The sequence below is a fragment of the Saimiri boliviensis genome, chromosome 4 (assembly GCF_048565385.1).
Source record: "Saimiri boliviensis isolate mSaiBol1 chromosome 4, mSaiBol1.pri, whole genome shotgun sequence".
NCBI classification, from domain to species: Eukaryota; Metazoa; Chordata; class Mammalia; order Primates; family Cebidae; genus Saimiri; species Saimiri boliviensis.
Genome location: NC_133452.1, coordinates 59,727,885 through 59,752,421, shown reverse-complemented (window position 1 = coordinate 59,752,421; position 24,537 = coordinate 59,727,885). Strand labels below are relative to the sequence as shown.

At 40.6% G+C, this 24,537-nt stretch overlaps 1 protein-coding gene across 2 annotated transcripts in view; it reads left to right on the top strand.

Annotated features, from left to right (window-relative positions):
- Positions 1-23,589, top strand: part of FIG4 (FIG4 phosphoinositide 5-phosphatase) — a 127,921-nt gene extending 104,332 nt beyond the window's left edge. Inside the window, exon 23 of one of the 2 annotated variants that reach the window (XM_003935957.3) lies at positions 23,250-23,589. In XM_003935957.3, the coding sequence (XP_003936006.1) occupies positions 23,250-23,427 (178 nt within the window). In that variant the 3' untranslated portion in view covers positions 23,428-23,589. Of the gene's footprint in view, positions 1-18,297; positions 18,497-23,249 lie in introns of those variants that run through there. The other variant, XM_074397610.1, reaches the window with a different exon arrangement.
- Positions 23,590-24,537: the final 948 nt, after the last annotated feature.

The following is a 24,537-nucleotide window of genomic DNA, read 5'->3' as shown; positions in this document are numbered from 1 at the left end:
AGTGGTGTGGACAGTGGATTAGAGGTGGGCAATAAACAACATATCTGTTGGAAACATCAGGACAAGAAAGGATTGGAGTCTGCTGTTGGCAGAAATAAAGTTGAAATAGAGAAGGGGTATTCTTTTACAAAGGTAGAATCTAAGTCTTCTCAAAACTTGTTAGTGGATTGGGTTTCAGGAACATTTGAGAGGCCAGGGGTTTTATAGCTTGGTTGACCATCTATAGTGGCAAGTTGCCAGAATAGCAAATACACAACAAACGCAAGTTTGGAAAGTAAAATAGTGAGTTTCAGACAATAATGGGAAAAGCTAAGATGATATATCTGGGCCTCAAGGAGTTTTAGGTTAGAGAGATTCAATAATTTGGGTTTTTTCTGCTCTTGATTTAAAAAGCAAGTAAGTTAAATTTCTTAACTTTCTCTAAACTAAAGGAGCCCAAGTTAAATAGATTATTTATATGTGCTTTAAACGTTTTCTAGAGATTCATGTTAGAATCTTTAGAAAACGTTCTTAATTACATTCCTAAATTACATTCTTAAAGGGAAGGCATTCTTAAAGGGAAAGCATTCTTTAATTTCTGATAGTGACAAAGACTTTATGGTTTTTAAATGTATTTTTGTCTCATAAGACACTCTTACTTTTTACATGAGCAAGCAGGTTAATCCTGGGGAGCAGATTTGGATCTGATGTGGTCATATGAAGGATATTACTCATTGGTTTTCTTTGCTGTGTATACAAGAACCACATTTTTTAGTGGTTTAACCTTTTGTTATGTTGTTAGTTTACCAAATTATCATCAGTTTTGTGTACGGAAAATGGGTGGGAGGATTTGGGGCAGATGGAGTAATTATTGAGCCTTGTGCTGTGTCACTGTGCCTTCCTGACAACCGTTCCTTTTGTAAAATGAAGATGAGTGTCCAGGTATGATGTATTTATAGCGTTTGTCTCCTCTATAGTTTGTCTCCTAGAAGTCTTTTCAGTTAAGATAAACTTTTGGCTGAAATACAAGAAAACGCGTTTCAATTTTATTTTTAAATATAATCACAATGCCCTTGGCATGTTACTCAGAACCTTAAAAAGTACAAGCTCTGGCCAGGCATGGTAGCTCACGCCTGAATTCCCAGCACTTTGGGAGACCGAGGTGGGCGAATCACGAGATCAGGAGTTCGAGACCATCCTGGCAAACACTGTGAAACCCCGTCTCTACTAGAAATACAAAAATTAGCCAGGCATGGTGGCACACACCTGTAATCTCAGCTACTCAGGAGGCTGAGGCAGGAGAATTGCTTGAACCCGGGAGGCAGAGGTTGCAGCGAGCCAAGATCTCACCACTGCACTCCAGCCTGGGCGACACAGCAAGACTCCATCTCAAAAAAAAAAAAAAGAACAAACTGCATTAAGTCCAAATTGTGTTTAAAGTTTACTAACAGACCTTTTAGTATTATATAAGTAATTTTCCATGTTAAGTATTTTAGTATTATTACTTATTTTCCTTAGGGTCTTGTGAAGAAATTTGAGAAATCATTACTCTGGAAATCAATTGCATTGTATTTTTGTAATTAAAGATCTGCCCATGTTTTATAAACATCTTTCTGCCCTCCCTCCCAATTTTATGGGAACAGAAAATCCTTGATAAATGGAACCTACTATGTGGTATTGTTCATCTAAAACTAATCTAAAAAGACTTCGAGTTCTTGAGGGCAAGGCCCATCTGTCTTTGTATCCCCAGTCCCTACCATGATACCAATAACATTAAATTATAAATGAGGAATATTTGGCATTCAACAATTTTACCTCTTTTAGGAATTTTATGCAGTAATGCATAAAATGTAAGGGAGATACAAGGGTTAACAAATTGGAGCAAATGGCAAGGCAAATGATAAATATTTGTCAGTTTTTACTTTACTATGGTTTATTTTCCGTTTTAGATGTAGCAGCTCAGAGTTCTGGGCATTCATCTCTTGATTTTCCCAACTGACAAACTACTGCTATTCTTATTAGTTAAGTTACACATTGTCTTAGGACAGGCTAAAATGCACCATGGTTTTCTGATTTTAGATTCCCTACTGCTACCAGATGTCTGAAGCTCTTGATGAGAAATTTTCCTCCCGTAGGTAAACTAGCTCTGGAAGTCCCTTGATCAACATGTCTAGAGGAACCATGATTTCCTGATTTGTATTTGCCTGTTGTTTCCAAATACATGAAGCTCTAAAAGATTTGCTTTGTTTTGGGCCGGGCGCTGTGGCTCAAGCCTGTAATCCCAGCACTTTGGGAGGCTGAGGCGGGTGGATCACAAGGTCAAGAAATCGAGACCAACCTGGTCAACATGGTGAAACCCTGTCTCTACTAAAAAAAAAAAACACACACACAAAAAACTAGCTGGGCATGGTGGCGTGTGCCTGTTATCCGAGCTACTCAGGAGGCTGAGGCAGGAGAATTGCCTGAACCCAACCCAGGAAGCGGAGGTTGCGGTGAGCCGAGATCGCGCCATCGCACTCCAGCCTGGGTAACAGGAGCGAAACTCTGTCTCAAAAAAAAAAAAAAAAAGATTTGCTTTGTTTTTATATTTAACCTGCTTTTAGAATTTTATGATTTTAGAAAACTATTGTGGTTTGATCTTACTTGGCAAGAGTAGAAATTTTTATATTCTTAAAAATCTTGCCTCTCAAACCCACTTTCTGTTAACTTGCAAAAACACTCTTTATAAGATGGTTTTTCATCCATTATTAAAGATTTTATTTTGCATGTATGATGTCACCAAAATCCTAATTAAATCCTGAAATGTCTGAATAAAATGTATCCTGTCTTTATTTTGAAGAGAGAAGGAATTGAGACTATTTTGACTTTCTTAACTATTTTGAAGAGAGAAGGAATTGAGACTATTTTGACTTTCTTAACTATTTTGTTTTACTCTTTATGTTAAAAATGTATGAATGTCAAAATAAAATCAATTCATGCTCTTTAAGCATTTTATGTCAGAGAAATGTATTAGTTTTTTTAAATAAAACTCTTTTAGGCTTATTTCAAAATATACATAGCTAAATTGGTAGCTCGTTTATCATGTGGCTTGAAAATACAAAAGTAAATTAAATAGAATTAGTGTGCTCAAATACATTTATTTTTGATAGAATAGAGCTAGGAAAATTGTTATGATAATCTTAGAAGCATCAGTAAATGTTTAACAGAAAAATAACAAAAAAATGTAATTTTAGATGTCTTTCTGACAATGTTGCATAAAATTATATTGAAGCATCTTAGGCCAGTAACTTTGTTTTGCACACTCTTATCTGTTCATTATTATTCCTATTTGCCCAAAGATTTTGCTTTTATTACTTGTTTTGAACAGTTTTAACTCTTCTTAGACTTTGTCGTGCTATAACAGAATCAGTTACTGGTTTGTTTATAAGTCATGTAGGTGATTAAATTTAGATTATTGTTTATTAAGTTTATTGTTTCTCTTTAACCTTTAATTTTTATTTTATTTTTTAATCTGAAATCTTGGATATGTTTCCCTGCAGTCTTACGATAAGAAACTCAACTGGTGTAATCTGAATTATTCACATACTTATTTATTCCCAAAGCCTCTCTATAATGACTTCTAGAGATACAAAGGGATAATCAAATTTGTGTGGAGAAGTACACGATGGCATTTTCAGGGTGTCCCATAATGTGCATACATGTGTACACACACAAATATGAGAGTGTGTGTATGCATGTGAGTGTGTAGCGTATTAGGACTATGAAATTTGAGAACTGGAAAATGATTAGACATAATCTGATTCCGTCCTCTGATTTTATAGGAATAGTCCCAGAGAGGGTCAGTAGTTCACTCAGAGTTACTTTTTTTTTTTTTTTTTTTTTTTTTTAATTTAAGTTCTGGGATACATGTGTAGAACATGTAGGTCTGTTACATTGGTATACATGTGCCATGGTGGTTTGCTGCTTCCATCAACCTGTCATCTACATTAGGCATTTTTCCTAATGCTATCCCTCCCCTAACTCCCTAACCCCTGACAGGTCCTGGAATGTGGTGTTCCCCTCCCTGTGTCCATGTGTTCTCATAGTTCAACTCCCAGTTATGAGTGAGAGTATGTGGTGTTTGGGTTTCTGTTCCTGTGTTAGTTTGCTGAGAATGGTGGTTTCCAGCTTCATCCATGCCCCCTGCAAAGGACATGAATTCATCCTTTTTTATGACTGCATAGTATTCCATGGTGTATATATGCCGCATTTTCTTTATCTGGCCTATTATTGATGGGCATTTGGGTTGGTTCCAAGTCTTTGCTATTGTGAATAGTGCTGCAGTAAACATACATGTGCATGTGTCGTGTCTTTATAGTAAAATGATTCATAATCCTTTGGATATATACCCAGTAATGGGATTGCTGGGTCAAATGATATTTCTGGTTCTAGATACTTGAGGAATCACCACACTGTTTTCCACAATGGTTGAACTAATTTATACTCCACCAACAGTGTAAAAGTGTTCCTATTTGTCCACATCCCCTCCAACATCTGTTGTTTCCTAACTTTTAAATGATTGCCATTCTAACTGACGTGAGATGATATCTCATTGTGGTTTTGATTTTCATTTCTCTAATGACCAGTGATGGTGAGCCTTTTTTCATATATTTGTTGGCTGCATAAATGTCTTCTTTGAAGAAGTGTCTGTTCATAGTCTTTGCCCACTTTTTGATGGGGTTGGTTTTTTTTTCCTTGTAAATTTGTTTAAGTTCCTTGTAAATTCTGGATATTAGCCCTTTGTCAGATGGATAAATTGCAAAAATTTTCTCCCATTCTGTGGGTTGCCTGTTCACTCCGATGATTGTTTCTTTAGCTGTGCAGAAGCTCTTTAGTTAATTAGATCCCATTTTTCTATTTTGGCTTTTGTTGCCATTGCTTTTGATGTTTTAGACATGAAGTCTTTGTCCATGCCTGTGTCCTAAAGCGTATTGCTCAGGTTTTCTTCTAGGGTTTTTATGGTTTTAGCTCTTATGTTTAACTCTTTAATTCATCTTGAGTTAACTTTTATATAAGGTGTAAGGAAGGGGTCCAGTTTCAGTTTTCTGCATGTGGCTAGCCGGTTTTCCCAACACCATTTATTAAATAGGGAATCCTTTCCCCATTACTTGTTTTTGTGAGGTTTGTCAAAAGTCAGATGGTTGTAGGTATGTGGCGTTATTTCTGAGGCCTCTGTTCTGAACAGAACAGATCAGGGTTACTTTTAAATGGTAAAGCTGGGACTCAAATTTATTTCTTTGGGCCTCAGAAACACAGTCCAGTAACGGAATCTGCTGATCCAGGCACCTGGAGTTTACCCAACTTGTATAACTACTGGGTTCAACTTAAAAGTAGGGGAGCACTAACAGGAAGCATGGATAATAGAAAACATCCATGTGAGCAAACAGCTAGCAGCTTGTCACCAAAGGAAGAAGAGGGAGAGGACAGAAAACAAAAAACAGAGGTCCTCAAAATGTGGTCTGCAAACCCCTTAAAATGTGGTCTGCAAACCCTGGTTCCAAGACCCTTTTGTTGGGTCTGTGACAGCAAGTCAGTGGCACCAAAGTATACTGGTGATCATTATTTTCTTCACTCTTACACACTCAGAGCAAAAAAAGAGAGACAGAGACAGAGAAAGAAGAAAGAAAAAAATACCAGTTTTATTAAATCTTGACAAAGCAGTAAAAATTATTAAACATTAACACTTGAATGCATGTCTTTTTAGTATTCTTTGTGACAAAATGGAAAATATGCATAAATAACTTACTGCATTTCATAATACTTTTATTTCAAAGTACTGTGGTTGTCTTGAGGAAAAGGACTTGTGTGGTGATTGTCTAAGTTGTGAGCTAACTCATTGCTTTTTTGTGTGAGCAAACTCATTGGTTTTTTCACCAAACACCAATTGAAATAATGACTGACAGATAAACTGTGTTTCTTCAGGCTTGGATATTTGACAGGCACTTTCTCAAAAATGAACAAAGTAAGGCTTTCACTTCAAGAAAAACAATTTACAGTATTTGTTACCAATGATAAAGTTAGATCTTTCAAGTGAAAATCAGAATTTTTGAAAATATCTATCTACCACCATGAACAATACTTAAGATTTTTTTTTTTAGGAGATCAGTAGCAATCTTAACAAATGTGATTTTTTGATATTGTATAATGAGATGTGTTATCATTTAGATGATCTGCATAGCTGAGTGAACCAGTATTTTCCAGATGACCATGCTTTTAAAGATTCATGCATGGGTAAAAACATTAATTCCAAGAGTAAGATGCATCAATGGATAAGAGTGTATGAGAAGTTCATTGACATGGTTTCAGTTCTACATTGCAACTAACCTGTAAGAAACCTGTTAAATTTTGTTGTAGTAGCAAATAAAAATATCTAAGGCTTATTTGGAAGGCTATTAAAATACTGCTTCCTTTTCTAACCACGTATCTCTGTGAGGCCATATCTTCTTTGTGTGCTCCAACCAAAACAGTGTATCATGACAGATTTTACAGAAGCAGATTTGAGAGAATCCAGTTGTCTTTTTTCAGCCTGATATAGAAAAGATTTGCAAATTGTGAAACATTGGTTTTTTTGCCACTAATTTTTTTTGTTTTTAAAATATAGTTATTTTTCATTAAGAAGTTGTTTATGCTGTCATGTGTTGAGTTTGTTATTTTAATAAATGTTTTTCAAACTTCTGTCTTACTGTCTTGTATGGTAAATATCACTAGATATAACCCATATTAACCAATGCTAATTGAGGTCTTCAATAATGCTTTTAAGAGTGTGAAGGGATTCTGAGACTAAAAGTTTGAGAACTTATTTGCATAGGGTATTTGATTATTTATGTCAATATGCATTACTAAGGCAACCAGGGACATTATTATGTTACAGCCTTGTTCAGTATTTGCCAGCAGGATGATATCTGTGACTGGTTGAAGAAATGTTATTTTCTATGATTTATTATTTTTTAAGGAATTAAGGAAGAAAATGTTCTCTTTTTTAATTTTTATTGTACTTTAGGTTCTGGGTTACATGTGCAGATCATGCAGGATTGCTACATAGGTACATACATGTCAAGGTGGTTTGCTGCCTCCATCCCCCCGTCACCTATATCTGGCATTTCTCCACATATTCTCTCTCCCCAACCTCCCCACTTCCTGCTGTCCCTCCCCTAGTCCCCCACCACAGACCCCAGTGTGTGATGCTCCCCTCCCTGTGTCCATGTGTTCTCATTGTTCAATACCTACCTATGAGTGAGAACATGCGGTGTTTGATTTTCTGTTCTGTGTCAGTTTGGTGAGAATGATTTTTTCCACATTCATCTATTCCCCACAAAGGACACGAACTCATCGTTTTTTATGGCTGCATAGTATTTCCAGTTCCCCACAAAGGACATGAACTCATCATTTCTTATGGCTACATAGTATTCCATGGTATATATATGCCACATTTTCCTTGTCCAGTCTGTCATCAATGGGCATTTGGGTTGGTTCCAGGTCTTTGCTATTGTGCCACAATGAACATACGTGTGCATGTGTCTTTGTAATGGAATGATTTATAATCCTTTGGGAATATACCCAGTAATGGGATTGCTGGGTCAAATGGAATTTGTTCTCTTTTTAAAGCATTTCATCAAGAACTGATCTGAACTTTTTAGGATGCTTTCAGTTCCAAATAACAGAACCTCTAACTCAACTGGTTTAAATGATAAGATAATTTATTTTCTTACTTCCCTAAAAGACTGCAGATGGGCAGGCTCCAAAGTTGGTAGATTCAGGGGCTTCGTGTCATCATGAAATGCCCAGAATTTTCCGTCTCTTTGCTGCCTCATTCTCAGTGTTGCCCCATCCTCAGACCAGTAGCAAGTTGGCCGCAGCAGTTCCAGGTGCCACAGTCAGACACAGTAGTGCCCAGAGCAGAGGGGAAACACTGTCTCAGTGTCTCCTCCTTAGGAGCAAGGAGTTCCAGAACTTGCAAATTTCTCATGCCCAAATGGCCAGGACTGGGTCAGATGCTAACCCCTACGTATGTTACTACCAGGCTATGGGCTGATGGTAATTGGCTTAGAATAATCATTCAGGGTGCATGAATATGGGGAAGTCAATCAGATGACTTAGTTATTAAAAACAAAATCCTTTCTACTTATCCAGTTAACTGAAAATTCATTTTCACAGGTGCCCAAAAAGAGAGGTAGCCTGAATCTGTGGAAATAATTCCAGGCCAGAGAATCAGGTGCTCTGGGATCTGATCCCATGCCTTCCACTGTTGAGCTGTGAGTCCTTTCCTGTCCAGGTTGTGTCTGCATTGCTGATGCTTGGACTAGAGCACTAGGTCTGGGATCATCTATTCATTGGCTCATTTATTCCCTTACTCACTCCTTCATACAATAATATTTGTTGAGTGCTCACTCAGTTGTCTAAGTCACATGAAGGGTACAAATCAGCACTAAAATACTGCCTGTTTAGCCACGACAGACGTTGCTCCTCCTGTGCTGCACACACATTCAGAGCCCAACGGGAAGATCCAAACTGTTCACTCATGCAATAAATTGTTTAGTGTCCTCAGCAAAGAGTCCTTGCTACAAAGCTTGTTAGTGAACAGTTACATCCCAAGTTTCCCCTCATCTTGTTAAATATGAAATTTGTTTAAAAATGAAAACATAGTAAAATATATTCTGAAAAAGGTAAGTCTTTGTCCCAGGAAAGATGCTTGCGGGCCTGGCTGTCTACGGTTGTCCCAGTTCCCTCAGTATCAGAAAGAGTATGATGCAGAGAACCAGGCTGTTAAAGAGAACATAAGGACAGCTGTGAGAAATGAGTCCATGTTCTCAGAATATCCAAGGACACTCTTGTGTTGTGGCTCCCAGATAAGATTCTTAGAAAGGTTGTATTTTTTTAAACCAAGCTAGTAAAATTTCGCAGACATTTCTCATGTGCAGTATTGGTTAATTTTTCATGTCACATGAAGTGTTGAGATAGCTGGGAATGTTTATCTCAGAGAAGAGTATTAGGAATCACATGATCATTCCCTCAAGTAATATTCAAATCACTGTCAAGGGAAGCAGGGCTTTTTGAGTTGTTTCAGGGACCAATAAGTGGAACATATAGGGAGGAAGATTTAGAGTTGCTGAAGAGAACATCTTTCTAACAACCAGAGCTATCAACAGTGACCTGTAAACATTCCATTATTGAAAGTCCTGAGTCTCCATTACTACGAGTACACAAGCAGAGGCAGGGTAACCTTCTACCAGCAGTGTGATGGAGAGCATCTTCATTTGGCTTAAGATTAGACAAGATGATTGGCATAAAGGTCATTTAAAGATTCTCTAATTATTATCACAGCCACAAGTCATCTAATAGTTGGAATCATTAACAGCTTAAAACAGAAAGTAGGTGATTCATTTATTCAACAAATACCTAAGCACCTACTATGTGTCAGGAACTGTTCTAGTCACTGGGGACACAGTAAAGAATAAGACTGACAGGGTTCCCCAGGGCCCTTCTGTTTTAGGTTAGGCAGACAGGCATTGACCCAATAAACACATAAGTAAGACAGTTTCATATTAGGATAAATGCCCTGAAGAACACAAAGCAGGGAATGTGAGAGAGTGATTGGAGCAGGTACCGGTCAGGAACTGTGTTTTTTTGTTTTGGGTTTTTTGGTTTTTTTTTTTTGAGACAGAGTTTTGATCTTGTTGCCCAGGCTGGAGTGCAAAGGTGCGATCTCAGCTCACTGCAGCCTCCACCTCCCAGGTTTAAGCAATTCTCCTGCCTCATCCTCCTGAGTATCTGGAATTACAGGCATGTGCCAACACGCCTTGCTAATTTTGTATTTTTACTAGGGATGGGGTTTCTCCATGTTGGTCAGGCTGGTCTCAAACATCCAACCTCAGGTGATCCACCTGGTGCTGAGATTACAGGCTTGAGCCACTGCACCCAGCTGGAGCTGTTTTAAATTAGGCTTGGAGGGAAGTTCTTTCTGAGGAGTTAATGTTTAAGCTGAGAACTTAATGAAAAAGAGCAGTCTCCTGTGAGACTGGGGAAGAGTGTTTGAAGAAGTGTTTGAAGCATATACAAAAGGCTCAGGCAGGAATAAACTTGGCATGTTTGAGAAGCAAGCTGATGTGGTTAGTCTTTGTGTCCCCGCCCAAATCTCATCTTGAATTATAATCCGAATAATCCCCACTTGTCAAGGGAGAGACCAGGTGGAGGTAATTGAATCACAGGGGCGGTTTTTCCCCATGCTGTTCTTGTGGTAGTGAGTTCTTATGAGATCTGATGGTTTTATAAAGTGCTCTTCCCGCTTTACTCATCACTTCTCCTTCCTGCCATCTTATGAAGAAGGTACGTTGCTTCCCCTTCACCATGATTGTAAATTTCCTGAGGCCTTCCCAGCCATGATGAACTAAGAGTCAAGCAAATCTCTTTCCATTATAAATTACCCAGTCTAGGGGAGTTCTTTTTAGCAGTATAAAAATGGACTAATATGCAAGCTGAAGGCTGGGTCAAAGGCACAGAGGAATGTCCTATGGGATGGAGTGAGGCGTAAGTAGGGGCCAGATCTCAGGGTGCCTCTCACAGGAGCTTAGCTATTACTCTGAAACCCTCCAGAGGGTTTTAAGTAGAGAGCTGCATCTCTGATTTACATCTTTAAAAGATGACCATGGTGCTTTCTGAATTGTAGTAGACAAGGATATAAGCAAAGAGGGAAATAGGAGGAAACTCAAGAGGAGTTGGTTTCATGGGAGCCAAGAGAAGAAAGTGTTTCAAGAAGGAAAGTGGGCAGCAGTGTTGAATACAGAAAAAATGATTATTGGTTTAGGCAACAGGAAGATTATTAGTGACCCTGATGAGAGAGTTGGTGGTGGCCTTGCAAGCCCACTTGGAATGAATTTAAGAAAAAATGGGAATTAAAAGGACATCAGAAGTAGAAGCCATTCTTTCAAAAAATGTTGCTCTAAAGGGGCACAGAGGAAGAGGACAGTATCTGGAGGGGAATGTGAACTTGAGGAAGGATCATTATTCAGGCAGGAGTTAACCTAGCAGATTGTCTGTATGCTGACCGCAGAGACAGATGCTGGGCACGTAAGTGCAGGAGAGGGATCCTCGAAAGGGCACTGTGAATCATTTTGCATTTTTATGTAAATGTAGAATTTCATTATCTTTGGTGTTGATTAGTTTGTTGTAATTTTCTCATATTAAATGAAACCATGTGAAGTCACCAAAATTTATATCTTTTTACCTACAAAAATAGCAGTTTCATATAATTCTATGTAATAGTAACCTAGATAATTTTAAATTTCTCTTATAGGTCTTTTTAATTTATATATATTTTTAAATTGGAACTCTCAAGCTTATCTAAAAGCTGCCATTACAAAACAGAGACCCTTCCCTCCCCAGTGCCAATCATTTGAGAGTGAGTTTCAGACCTGATATCCTCTCTCTCCCTCCCACGTTTGTGGATATTTTTATACATGAGAATGTTTTCCTGGGAAAATCACAGAACAATCAGTAAAATCAGGAAATTAACCTTGGTACATTGCAAATCTCTAATCCTCAGAGCCCATTCAAGTTTTTGGCATTAGTCTCCAAAATGTTCTTGATTGCAAAAGGATCCAGTCCAGCATCTGATGTTGCGTTTGGATGCCATGTCTCTTTAGCCTTTTTTCATTCTGGTACAGTTCTCCACTCTTCCTTGATTTTTATGACCTTGACAGGTTAAAGAATGCAAGCCAATTATTTTATAGAATAGACATTGATTTGGGTTTGTTATGATTCTTTTCAGCTTATGAATCAGGGGATAACAGTGTGATAGCTAACCTTCAAGTTGGCCTTACCTCTTGTTATTCATATCCTCATGTAATCTCCTCCCACTTTGTACCAGGATTGATCTTTGTGATTCTCATGTAATCTTCTCCCACATTGTACTGGGATTGACCTTTGTGACCACCAGAAGTGATTGGGTTGTGAAAGTTATCTCTTAAGTCACTTGCTCTGGGAAGCAAGCCTCCATGTTGTAAACAGCTGTATAGATAGGCCCATAAGGAACTGGTGTGTCCAGTCAACAGCCAGTGAGAAATTGAAACCTGTCAGTCAACCAAGAGACTAAACTTGGAGGAGGATTCTCCAGCTTCAGTTAAGCCTTGAGTTGACAGTAGCTGTAACCAACAGATTAACTGCAACCTCCTGGGACACCTGGAACCAGAACCACTAAACTAAGCCACTCCCAGATCTATGAACTCCAGAAACTGGGACATAATAAATGTTGGTATGTATTGTACATAACAAATACAGACAGGAATATCACAGACGTGATAGTGAGTTCTTTTCATTGCATGCCATCATGGGGCACACAATTTCAGTTTGTACCATCACTGATGTTTGGTTGTTAAGTTTATTTATTTATTTAAAGACATGTCTTGCTTCTTACCCAGGCTGGAGTGTATGATCACAGAACCTTGACCTGCCAGGCTCAAGCTATCCTCCCACCTCAACCTCCCAAGTAGCAGGGACCACAGACATGTGCCACCACACCCGGCTAATTTTTAATCTTTATTTTTTGTAGAGATGGGAGTCTCACTATATTGCTGAGGCTGATCTTGAACTCCTGGGCACAAGTGACCTTCCTGCCTCAGCCTCCCAAAGTGCTGGGATTCCAGTCTTAAGCCACCAAATCTGGCCTAATGATTTTATTTTTATCCTTTGAATAAGTGGTGTCTTCTGAGCTTTTCTCCTGTGAAGTTGCTTGTTTTTTTTTCTTTTATTAATAAATATTTTACGAAAGGTGTTTTGAAACTGTAAAAATCCTTCATCACATTTTCATTTATTTTTATCAGTATGAGATTCTAACTTCCTATGTATTCAGTGGGATATACTTTGTTACTGACATTATTTGTTATAAAGCTCAAAGTGTCCCAAAAATTACGAGAGTCTCCTCAGCTTGGCTCCTGTGTCCTTTGGATATGTCCTCATCAGCCTTTGAGCACTTCTTTGATTTCTAGTGCAAGGTGTTCTAGGCTCATCATGTTCTTTGTCTGTCCCAGCCCTGAAATCAGTCATTTCTCTAAGGATCCCTGATTATTTTTAGTGGAAAATGACATTAAAGCCAAGATCTGGGCATTAGGTGTACCTGCTGCCATTGGAGGGTCACTGCCCCCAGGCTCACTCTAACAGCATTCACAAATTTATGTGTATGTGTACATATGTATGTAAATGTATATATAAGCAAATACATGCACATCTATTTTATATATTGTCATATCAATATTTTATAAATAAAATATAGCTAAATATATATATTGAAATCTGTAAGTTCATAGTGATTCTTCTAACTGTAGGATATCTAGGGTTTATTTTAGTCTTCTCTTTGCCCGTGCTAGTAACTGCCTTCTCCAACAGTTAGGAAATTTGACTCCCATTACCCTTGCTTTATTTATTTGATTCATCCCCCCATACATAACCAGTTGGCCATCACCACTGCATCCACCCATTCCCCAACATGAACACCCTACATTCAGACTCTGACTCCGCTCATGGCAACACCTACCGAGAGGAGTGCCCTTCTCATCCCCACGGGTCCTAGGCCAGCCCTCCGCATGGACTCCCACACCTGCCTCTCCCTGCTCGGGATCTGACATACCCACTCCGGCTGCATCCACATGCATGCCCTCCTCTCCCCATCCAGGTTCTCACTCCCCACATTGGATCTGTCCTTTGGAGGGATGGCCTTCCCCTGCCTGGCCTCTGACTCCTCACTCCAGGCTGCCCCCGCTTAATGAGAGTACCCTCCTCACGCTGCTTGGTACCAGCATCTCTGAGGCTGTCAGGTTGCCTCTCCATGCAGATGTTTACCCATCTGAGGGCTCTAGGACTAGCCTGTGCAGTGGAGAAGGAGATGAGCATGGCTTTATGATCACATAAGGGCTGTCGGCACTGAAGGGGGCATTGTGCACCCCAACAGCTGAATTTTTCATTTTTTCTGTAGTAGTGGGTTCCAGTTTTCCAGTTACACTGGCATATTTTGGGAAACTTCTTGAAATGCAAATTCCAAAGCAACCAAAAACAACAATAAAAACAGGAAGCAACCAGAGAGTTGCTAGAGTGTGTTTAGATTATGGGGGGGCATGTGGTTTTCGTTTTGAACTTCTGACTACTGTTAACATTTTCCACATTTATACTTTTATTTATATTAATAATACTAATAGATTATAGGTCATTATTTTATAATTGCCAGTATTTTACCAATAATAATTACCATGATTATTTTAAAGGATAAAAAAAAAAAAAAAAAAAAAAAAAACAGAATCCAAGGCCCCATTGCTAGAGATTTTAATCCAGTACACTTGGGCCAAAGCCTAGAAATCTGTACTTTGTACAGTACTTCATTTGAATGTAACGATGAGCCAGGCTGGGGAGCTGCTCCACTGGATCCTTCACAGGAATGTCCTCAGCAGATGGCAGAACATCCACTGGGCAGAGCACCCCGACTTCATCACAGACTAACATTGATGGGGAGCCGCACGAGTGTCCATCTGCAGCCTTAAGACAGTTAGGTCTTGTTTTGGAGGCTTATGATCCTACTGATACCTTCTTCCAAAAGACGGTTTTCTGTGATTCTTAGGAAAACTGAATACATGCAGGTTAAGCATCCCTCAAAATTGTCAAGGTCATCAAAAACAAGTAAAGCCAGAGAAACTGTCACCTCCGAGAGGAGCCTAAGGAGACATGATGTCCAAATGTAATGAGTCCTGAATGGGATCTTGGGACAGTAAAAGGACATTAGATAAAAACTAAGTATGGACTGTAGGTAATAATCATGTATCACTATTAGCTCATTAAGTATAGCAAATGTACCGTAATGGAAGAAGGAGTAATAATACAGGAAATTGAGTCCTGCACAGACCCAGTGCTGTATGGGATAACCAGTCCTTGTTGCCTGTGGCTCGGAGACAAGCCCTCTCTCATTAAACAACATGGAATATGTGGGAACGCTCTGTTGTCTGCACAATAATCCTGTAAATCTTAAGTGGTTCTAAAATTAAAAGTTGATTAGAGAAAAGATGGAAGTCACAAGGTATGTAATGATGTGACATGACAAAGTCAGTGGTAGCTCTTTATAAATAACCAGAAAAAGATGGGACTATCAGAACAGATGTGGAGAATGTAAGCAGTGTGGGAGGTAAGACACGCGCCATTACTGCAGTCCATTAGTCTGAGTTTCCAGGAGTGACATCAGGAGTGGCCACTGCTAATTCTGTTCTAGGAAACGTGAAGACAGAAGGGACTGATTCCTCCAAAAGGTCGCTATATAAATGTCTGATAGATGACCAGTTGTGCAAAGGAAGTGTCTGGCCCTGCATCCAGGCAGGGAGAAAGGATGACTCTTGGAGGAGCAGTTACATACTTTGCCCTTTGAGAACAGCTGTTGTGTGTTTGATGTGTCACCTGTCCTTTGTTGGCAGAAAAGCCCTCTCTGAGCAGACCCAGTGCTGTGCAGGAGAATCAGTTCTTGTTGCCTGTGGTTCAGATCCAAGCCCTCTCGCATTAAACAGTAGCTGAAATGTTTGAGTTAGAGCCTGCAAAGAATGCAGCCAAATATTGGTGGATGCTCCCTCAGTGTTTGTGATAATAAACACAGCTGAAACAGAGAAAAACTATACCTCTTTTTATACTAAGGTAGACATTGTATCCTGCAAATGGGAGGGAAATTGCACTGTTTATAAGTTGCATTCTAAATTGGAAGCATTTTACCTATTTCAGATCAGAAAATCATCATGCTTTATTTCTCTAAAACCAAAAGTTATTTTTAAAATACAAATAACATTTTTATTTTACAGCTCTCAGAGAGTATGGGGGGGGAAAAAAGTATAATTCTACCATCCCTGGACCAACACGAAATATCGATGGCAAAGGCTAAATCATAAAAAGTACCACCATTGCCACCCATATCTGTGCCTGTGGCAGACTATCCTTTCTCTCTCCTTGAGGAGCAAACATTCATGTGCTCAGCTGCTGGAGGTGTCCACTCTCTGCCAGAACCATCTAGGAACAGGGGTCTCCTGGGAGCCTGGAAGCTTGCTCCTGGTTTAAATAAGAGGGCTGGCACTGGAGTTCTTTACCCATTAGCTGGCTGTGTTGGCCAGGGTTCAGTTGCAGAAAGCATAATCTGCTCTAGGTAAATTAAGCAGAAAGTGATTGATTACAGGATTTTAGGTAGCTTTCAGGATCACTGGAGAGCTGAAGAAACAGACCCTGGACCAAGCTTCCACAAATGACTCCCAAAAGCATATGGCAAACCATCAGAGGAGCTGCTGCATCTGCCTTCATCAGGAAACTATCACAGCAGCTACTGGCTCCAAAACCAGCTACCTCAGCTATACAATAATCCCCCTTTATCCATGGTTTCTCTTTCTGCAGTTTCAGTTGCCAGAGATACAAAACAGTAGGACATCTTGAGAGATGGAGACTCTATTCACATAACTTTTATTACAGAATATTGTCATACATGTTTTATTATATTATTAGGTATGCTGTGCATCTCTAACTGTGCCTAATTTATAAATTACCATATCATAGGTATGCTTGTATAGGAAAACCGGATATATGAGAGTTGGTGCTGTCTGCAGTTACCAGCATCTGTTGGGGGTCTTGGAACTGTATCCCCAAAGGATAAGGGGGAACTACTGTATGCAAAAAGCCATCACCACAGTGCTCAACTCAAGAGCACATTACTTATGCCACTAATCTGCAAAACCCATAGCCTGCATCTTGCTGCTTTCCATTTGACCCAGTTCCCAATCAAAGTACTTGAGTATAAGTCGTAGGTAGAACCTACATTGCATTTTGAGCTTGAATAGCAAGGCAGCCTGGGATATTAGTTTTTGCTTTTCTGCTGCCACACACTAGAAGGGGAGTGCGGTGGACGCTGAGGAGTCTCACCTATGTCACGTGTCACGGTCTGCCCTCTAACTTACTGGTTACCCATACATACTCTTCTTGCTATGAGTAGGACTCACTCCCTCCCCTGTAAATTTCTGCATCCCATTCAAAGTCCAGGATCTCTGGGTATGTGCAGCTCTCTTTACCAGGTCCAGATGTAGCTTCTTATAACCTAATGACCTATCAAGACTGCCTCTCTGCTCCCAATATACAGTGGTGGCAAAGGAAAATTAAAACTCTCATTCAGAAAGGATGAGTATAGGAAACATACAACTGCTATTTGTCCTTAGTAGTGCTCTAATCCCACTAGGTAACAACAGTAAAGGAAACCTGCTCAGATAGCAGAGTGAGGTCCTTGAGTAGCCATCCAGAGCTCCTTTGTCCATGAAACCCAAGGCCCAAATCAGTTTCAGTTGGGTCACATTTTGCCAGCAAAGTAACTTTCCGTTTTTATAGCTTTTGGGATTTTTAGATTGCAGATAGGAATTATGTAATTTTTTTTTTGTTGTTTTGGTTTTGAGACAGAGTCTCACCCTATTGCCCAGGCTGGAGTGCAATGGCCTGATCTTAGCTCACTGCAACCTCTGTCTCCTGGGTTCACACAATTCTCCTGCCTCAGCCTCTGAAGTAGCTGGGATTACCGGTGTCCGCCACCACACCTGGCTATTTTTATTTTTGGTAGAGATGGGGTTTCACCATGTTGGCCAGGCTGCTCTCAAAACTCCTGACCTCAAATGATCCACCTGCCTCAGCCTCTCAAAGTGCTGGGATTACAGACATGAGTCACCATGCCTGGCCATGTAATTGTTCACAATATTTCACATCTGCTGAGCACCCAGGCACTATGCTATACATATAAACTAATTTACTCCACTCAACAACTGTATGAGGTAAGAATTATTAGTATCCCCTGTTTCACTGATTTCTACTAAATCTTCCTTAAAAAGCCATTGAGTCCCTACCATGTGCCAAGGAAAAAGAGCAAAACGTCTGTACAGCCTCAGCTAAAGTTGCTCCTGGTCACGTGAAGGAGACAGATGGTTGCACAGGCATAGGTGTGGACAGGGCTGTGGGAACAGAGGAGAGGGGCATGCCCTGCTTGTGCATCAGGCGAGGCTTCTAGGCAGGTACTGATCCCGCTGTGTCTTCCAGGCAAAGAAGAAAACCAGCCCTTAGTGGACTGGCAGCTTGTTAATAGCAAGCCTGCTTATTCAATCTAGTGACTGTCAAATGCTTCTGAGACCACAGCTCCCATTAGAATAGATGGTGTGCCATCTCCTATTAGCTGCAATAAAAGTATATCTGGTAAGAAGTCAATGAAAACATTGCTGTAACTCTTTTTGTACCTCTACTGCTATGTAGGCAATACCTGATTAGCCACGTGCAGATGAACCACAAGATTAAGAGTGCTGCCACCTCACCCGCACCCTCTAGTCTCCATCATTCAGATAACTGGTCCATCTGAACATCTGCAGTGTGCACTGTCTCTGAAGGGAGCAGATCCTGCGAGAGTAGAAGTGGAAGTTGAGCTGGGAAAGAGCTTCTCAGAGAGCAGCCCCGGGTAAGGACGGGTGGTATGGCAGTGCCCATCTCCAGAACAAGGAAAACGGAGCCCCACAGCTGACAGTACAGCAAATGTAGGGCTCAGTTTGGGGGATGGGTGAAAAAGAATACACTTTTAAAAATAGAACCTGGTGGGTTCTGGAGGAAGGCAGCAACAGTATCGTTTTAAAATCTCTCTGAATCCTCACACAAAAAAACGGAACAACTGGGTAGCAAAACCAGGTACTTACCTCAAAAGTACATGATACAGTATCCCCGCACACCCCCAAATCTAAAGAGGCTGTGTAGATAAACCAGCCACAGTCATAAGACCTGCATGATAGCAGTGTGTGTGCAAGGGGAGGGGGCAGGAGGGAACAGGGGGGCATCTGACAGGCCTGAGAATAGGAGAACCCCAAAAGAGCTCACAGATGGTCTCCAGAAATCACTGCAGCCAAAACAAGGGGTTCATCCAATTCAATACCAGGGGAATGCAAGGGGTTTGAGGTGAGTTTTGAAAGGGCTGAGGCCGTCTGGGCCACTCTTGAACTCAAACGGCCAAAGCCCCCTTCCTGGACACAGCAAAAGAAACTGTTGATAGTAGCATTAAAATTGAGCAGGACAGTGGAGATGAAGGAGGAGAAAGTCCAGGCAACACCAAGGAAGGGGAGCAGAGAGGAAACGTCAGAGAGCAAGCTGTGACGATTTTCAAAACTTCACTGAAACAACCAAAGCAAGTTCTGTGAAGTTAAGTACATCTTTCCTGAACAACATCTTAAGCCTCTGAAAAACTAATTTTGCCACAGTAAGCAACAGAAAAGAATCAAGGGCCAATCCCATTATAGAATTATAAGGAACAGAGCAAAATAACATTTCTACAGACAATGAAACCATGCCAGAAAGACAAGTCAATAAAAGGTTAAAACAGAAGCATATTATTTCAAAATGAACTAAAATACAAAACTTTAGAAGAAATGAAGAAAGACATTGAAAAGGATTTAAAGCGAGATGTCAAGTGATAATTTGACAAGCTCCAGTGAATTACTGGATCTAGGCATTGGCCTCAATGACTGTTAACGTAAAAAAGATAAGCAACCAGACTCTGTGGCCCTCCTGATGAAGCAATACGCCACCACCCATAGTGTTGCCAAAGCAATCGAAACAGCATCTCAGCCTCTGGACCCAACTGCTGACCCACAGCACATACAAAAGGCAGAGGAATATTTTGAACTGCATCTTGACTATGCAAGCAGCTAAATCCAAACTGAGGGAAACTCTACAACCCAAATTCTGCAACAGATAAATCGTAAGAAATAGATAGGTGAGAGGCCGGGTCCGGTGGCTCAGGTCTGTAATCCCAGCACTTTGAAAGGGCAAGGCAGGAGGATTGCTTGAGCCTGGGAGTTTGCGGTTGCAGGGAGCCATGATCTCTCCATTGCACTCCAGCCTGAGAGATACAGCAAGGCCCTGTCTCTTAAAAAAAAAAAAAGAAAGAAAGAAAAAGAAAGATGAGAGCACCTGTAGGTGAAAGGGCATATCACATGTTTTAAATGAGCAAGACTATAGAATCTAGGGAGGCACATTTAAACGACAATGTCTTTTTTTAGAATTGCAAAGAAGTGATTACTGTAGAAGTCGGTAGGGATTGTGATTGGGTTGGGCCACCTGGAAGGGGCTTTTGGGTTGGTTGTCAGAATTTCTGTTTCTTGACGTGGGTGGTGTTCACTTTATAATAATTATATGTTTGTTTTGTGTGATTTTCTATATCAGTTTTATTTTGCAATAGAAAGGTGAAAAGCACTGATCAATCTGAAACATAGTAGTTTTTCTATGATAAATATTGGGTAAATATTGTTAGTTTTTATATTTAATTTTTATATACGTATGGCATTTTAACTGAAAACTTTACCAACCCTGTAGCAACCTCTAAGGCTCTATTGTGTATTTCATTGATCTTTTCTATATAACAGTATAAAATAAAAACAGTCACATTTTAAGGACAAGATGTTTCAGCTCTACCTAAGTAATAATAGGTGTAACACTTTGTTATCTAGATTTATTGGCTTTAAACCCCATATGCTCATTAACTATATTTTTGTTCCAATATCTGCACAATAGAATGACCATTATAAAAGTTCACATGGATCCACTTAAAGGAGATTAATTTGTGGAGATGGTTGGAAAAAAAATAATAATTATATATATATATATATACACACACACATATATAAGTGAATATAAAGCATAACTATATAGTGTGTGTATATATGTGTGTGTATATATGTATATACACACCATATCTCATATCTACATACATGCATACACACTATTTTTTTATCTAGTGAATCTGATGATAAATGAGTCTACAAAAGATAGAGTTTAGTAACCTTAGACTTAACAAATGCATAAATTTATTTAATATCTCTTATCATTGTATACTCTGATCTATAAATAATTTTTTTATGCTGTTGATATTGCCTAGGCTTGGGAATAAAATAGCCTTTGCCAGACTGCAGTGTCTTTCTTGTTGGTCTGTCATTGACATGGCTCCCTGATAGGCTGAAGACAGATCAGTGTTTGAGAAACACGTACAGTAAGAGTTTTGATGTCTCCATGCTCTCTATTACCAAAATGTCATTAACTCCCTTCCTATCAAAGTCTTTAAAGACCCAGGCTACTCTAAAGAGCTGATATTCCTTATTGCTGATCCTTTGAAGGGCCTCATGTGCAGACAGGGCAGCTTGCTTCCCTGGTCATCTCTAGTTCTGTGTTATTTTAATGCAATTTAATGTAGTCTCTAGTCATCTCAGCATGTATCATTAGATAAAGGCAAAGTACAGTAAGCTATCTTGACTATTTGCTGGGAGCATTAAAAAGGCCCACATTTGGCTGGGGGCGATGGCTCACACCTGTCATCCCTGCACTTCGGGAGGCTGGGGCAGGCAGATCACTTGAGGTCGAGAGTTCAAGACCAGCCTGACTAACATGGCGAAACCCCATCTCTACTAAAAATGCAAAATTAGCCAGGCATGAGGGTGCATGCCTGTAATCCCAGCTATTTGGGAGGCTGAGGCAGGAGAATCACTTGAACCCGGGAGGCAGAGGTTGTGGTAAGCCAAGGTCATGGCATTGCACTCCAGCCTGGGCAACAAGAGTGAAACTCTGTCTCAAAAAAAGAAAAAAAAAAAAAAAACCCACATTTAATTGTAGCACATCCTATGAAGATAGAGCCCTTTTGGGGGGGTTTACTGTACAACTTCCATCTTCCTTTGTATGTCACCGCACTTCCTAGTGTCCAATGAAATGTTGGTATTTCAAGTACAGACCCAGCTGGGTCTGAGGTCCAGTTCTGTGTCTGACTGCAGGGAATCTCCACAGGGGTCCCAGCCGAGAAGCAACTTAGCATCCAGGGTGCCTTTCTGATTCCTCTGATAAGATGCACCTGAGCAAGTCTGAGGTCTCAGCTTAGCAGAATAGATTCTCCAGATTTTCTTTCCCTGTGTTATCTTGGGTGCCCTATTATGGCTAACCACCCCCAATCTCACAGGGCCAGCTCTGAGCCAAGTCGTAGAGTGTGTTGTCATTGTGCCCCCCAGCCCCTCACAATACCTTGTTAGCTTACCACCTTCCCCTTTTCTTGACCTTCCTGGGCATGCACGTGTCCATGCACCCACCATACACACACACACTCTGCGTCACACTTGACTTGTTGGTTGACTCATCCCTTGAAGGCTAACCTCTTGCTAAGGATGTCAAACATGGAGCTGCATTTTGACAAGGTCTTTCTGGAGACAGTGTCTTCCCTAAGGAGTGGATGGAAATTTTAACCCTATGGCAGCCTGGGTATGTTTGAATAGAGAGGGAGGGATGTTTTTGAAGAAAGAGATTATTGGGTGCTTTTCAAATCACCCCAGAAAGGAAGGAAGCTGCCTATTAAAGACCCACAAGCCATCATCCAAAAGCTGGAGGCCAGATGAGTTGCAGAATTCAGAATTGGCAGTTAGCATAGCAGAATGGTACATACATCTTATAATAACATCCCCATTGTGATTGGAGGCCATGTCCAATAATTAGACACATTCATATTCACAGGAAGTGGGGGTGATTATTGTCAGTTCATTAGGATGTGCCACAAAATGAGCTTCAGTTGGGTTACATTTTGCCAGCAAAGTAACTTTTGGTTGTTTCAGCTTTTAGGATTTCAGAATTGCAAATAAGGAATTCTGTACCTGTAATTGTTAGCAATAGTTTACATTTACTGAGCACCCAGGCAGTATGCTAAGTGAACACTTTATATATGTAAGTATGCATATAAACTTGTTTACTCCTTTTAACAACTGCGAGGTAGGAATGCTTATCTCCTGCTTCACCAATTTCTACTAAATCTTCCCTTAAGAACCAGTGAGTCCTTATCATGTGCCAAGGAAAAGAGCAAAAAGTCTGTACAGCCTTAACTAAAGTTGCTCCCAGGTCATGTGAGGGAGACAGATGGATACACAGACACGGGTGTGTGCAGGGCTGTGGGAACAGAGGAGAGGGGCATGCCCTGCCTGTACCTCATGTGAGGCTTCCAGGCAGGTACTGGTCCAGCTCTGTGCTCCAGGCAGAGAAGAAAACCAGCCCCACAAGGACTGGGGAGGTCATCCAGCAGCTTGTCAAAAGTAAGCTTGCTTATTCAATGCCAGCAACTCTCAAGTGCTTCTGAGACCATTCCCTGTGGTCCTTCCTTATACTTTCTTTAATGCAGCCCTCTCTTTATTCATCTTTTATAGAACACCCATCTCGGCTTTCTCACAAGACAACATCTATGAAGTTCAGCCCCCAAGAGTAGACAGAAAATCTACAGATATCTTCCAAGCCCACATCCAGGCCAGCCAAGGTATCATGCAACCCCTTGGAAAAGAGGATGCTTCGATGTACCGAGAATACATCAGGAACCGCTACCTGTGAAAGGGCACAGGTCCACAAGGTGGCTGCATTTTATTAGGTTAAAACCCATCTTGTCTCATCTTCAAAAGGTACCTTATCAAAAGTCCTTTGCATCTGAAGCCTTTCCCTTTTTCTGTCATTTGTGAATTCCAAATGATAGCTAATAAAGTAATGATTAGATAATTTGCTGTTACTGCCTTTGCTTTATTTTAGAAATATTTTGTTTACAACTGTGGTCAATGTACTATCACACCATCACATTAAGAAACTCACAGGGAGGGGAGAATCCAAGATGGCTGAATAGGAACAGCTCTGGAGTGTAGTTCCCAGCAAGAACAATGCAGAGGGTGAGTGCCCACCGCATTTCCAAACAAATTTTCACTGCCCACAGACCAGGAGATTCCCAGGCCAAAAAGCACCTTGAGTTTTCAGCACAGTGGTTTCAGCCAGTGCTGGATTGGCACACAGAAACTCACACAAATCTGGGTGGCTGTTTCAACTGGCTCCTGGAACACCTGGGAGACACAACTGTCTATTCAACTGAATGGGAGGGGGCAGAGACAGGGAGCCAGGCCATCTGGCTGGGCGGGTACCACCCCCACAAAACAAGCAATCTGAAATGCTCTGGACTGAGAGTTTCACAGCAAGCACAGCTGGACCCAGGACGGTCCAGCTCAGTGGGGGGAAGGGCGACCACTACTGAGGCAGTCCGCCACTACTGAGGCAGTTCACACAGCAGCTGGGCAGAGCCCACAGCAGCTCAGTAATGCCTCTACTGGCAGACTATGACTAGACTACTCCATGCGGGACAGAGCATCTATGAAAAAAGGCAGCAGAATGACAGGAACTTATAAATAAAGCTGAGCTTCCTAGGACAGAGCACCCGGAAAAGAGGAGGTTATGAGTTCAGCTGCAGCAGACTTAAAAGTACCTTTCCAGTAGCTCTGCACAGAACAACAGAGCTCCGAGCACAACACTTGAGCTTCTATAAAGGACAGACTGTCTCCTCAAGCAGCTCCCTGACCCTCATACACCCAAAGAGACACCTCATAAAGGAAAGTTCAGCCCAACATCTGGCAGGTACCCTTCTGGGACGAAGATAACAGAAGAAGAAACCAGCAGCAACCCTTA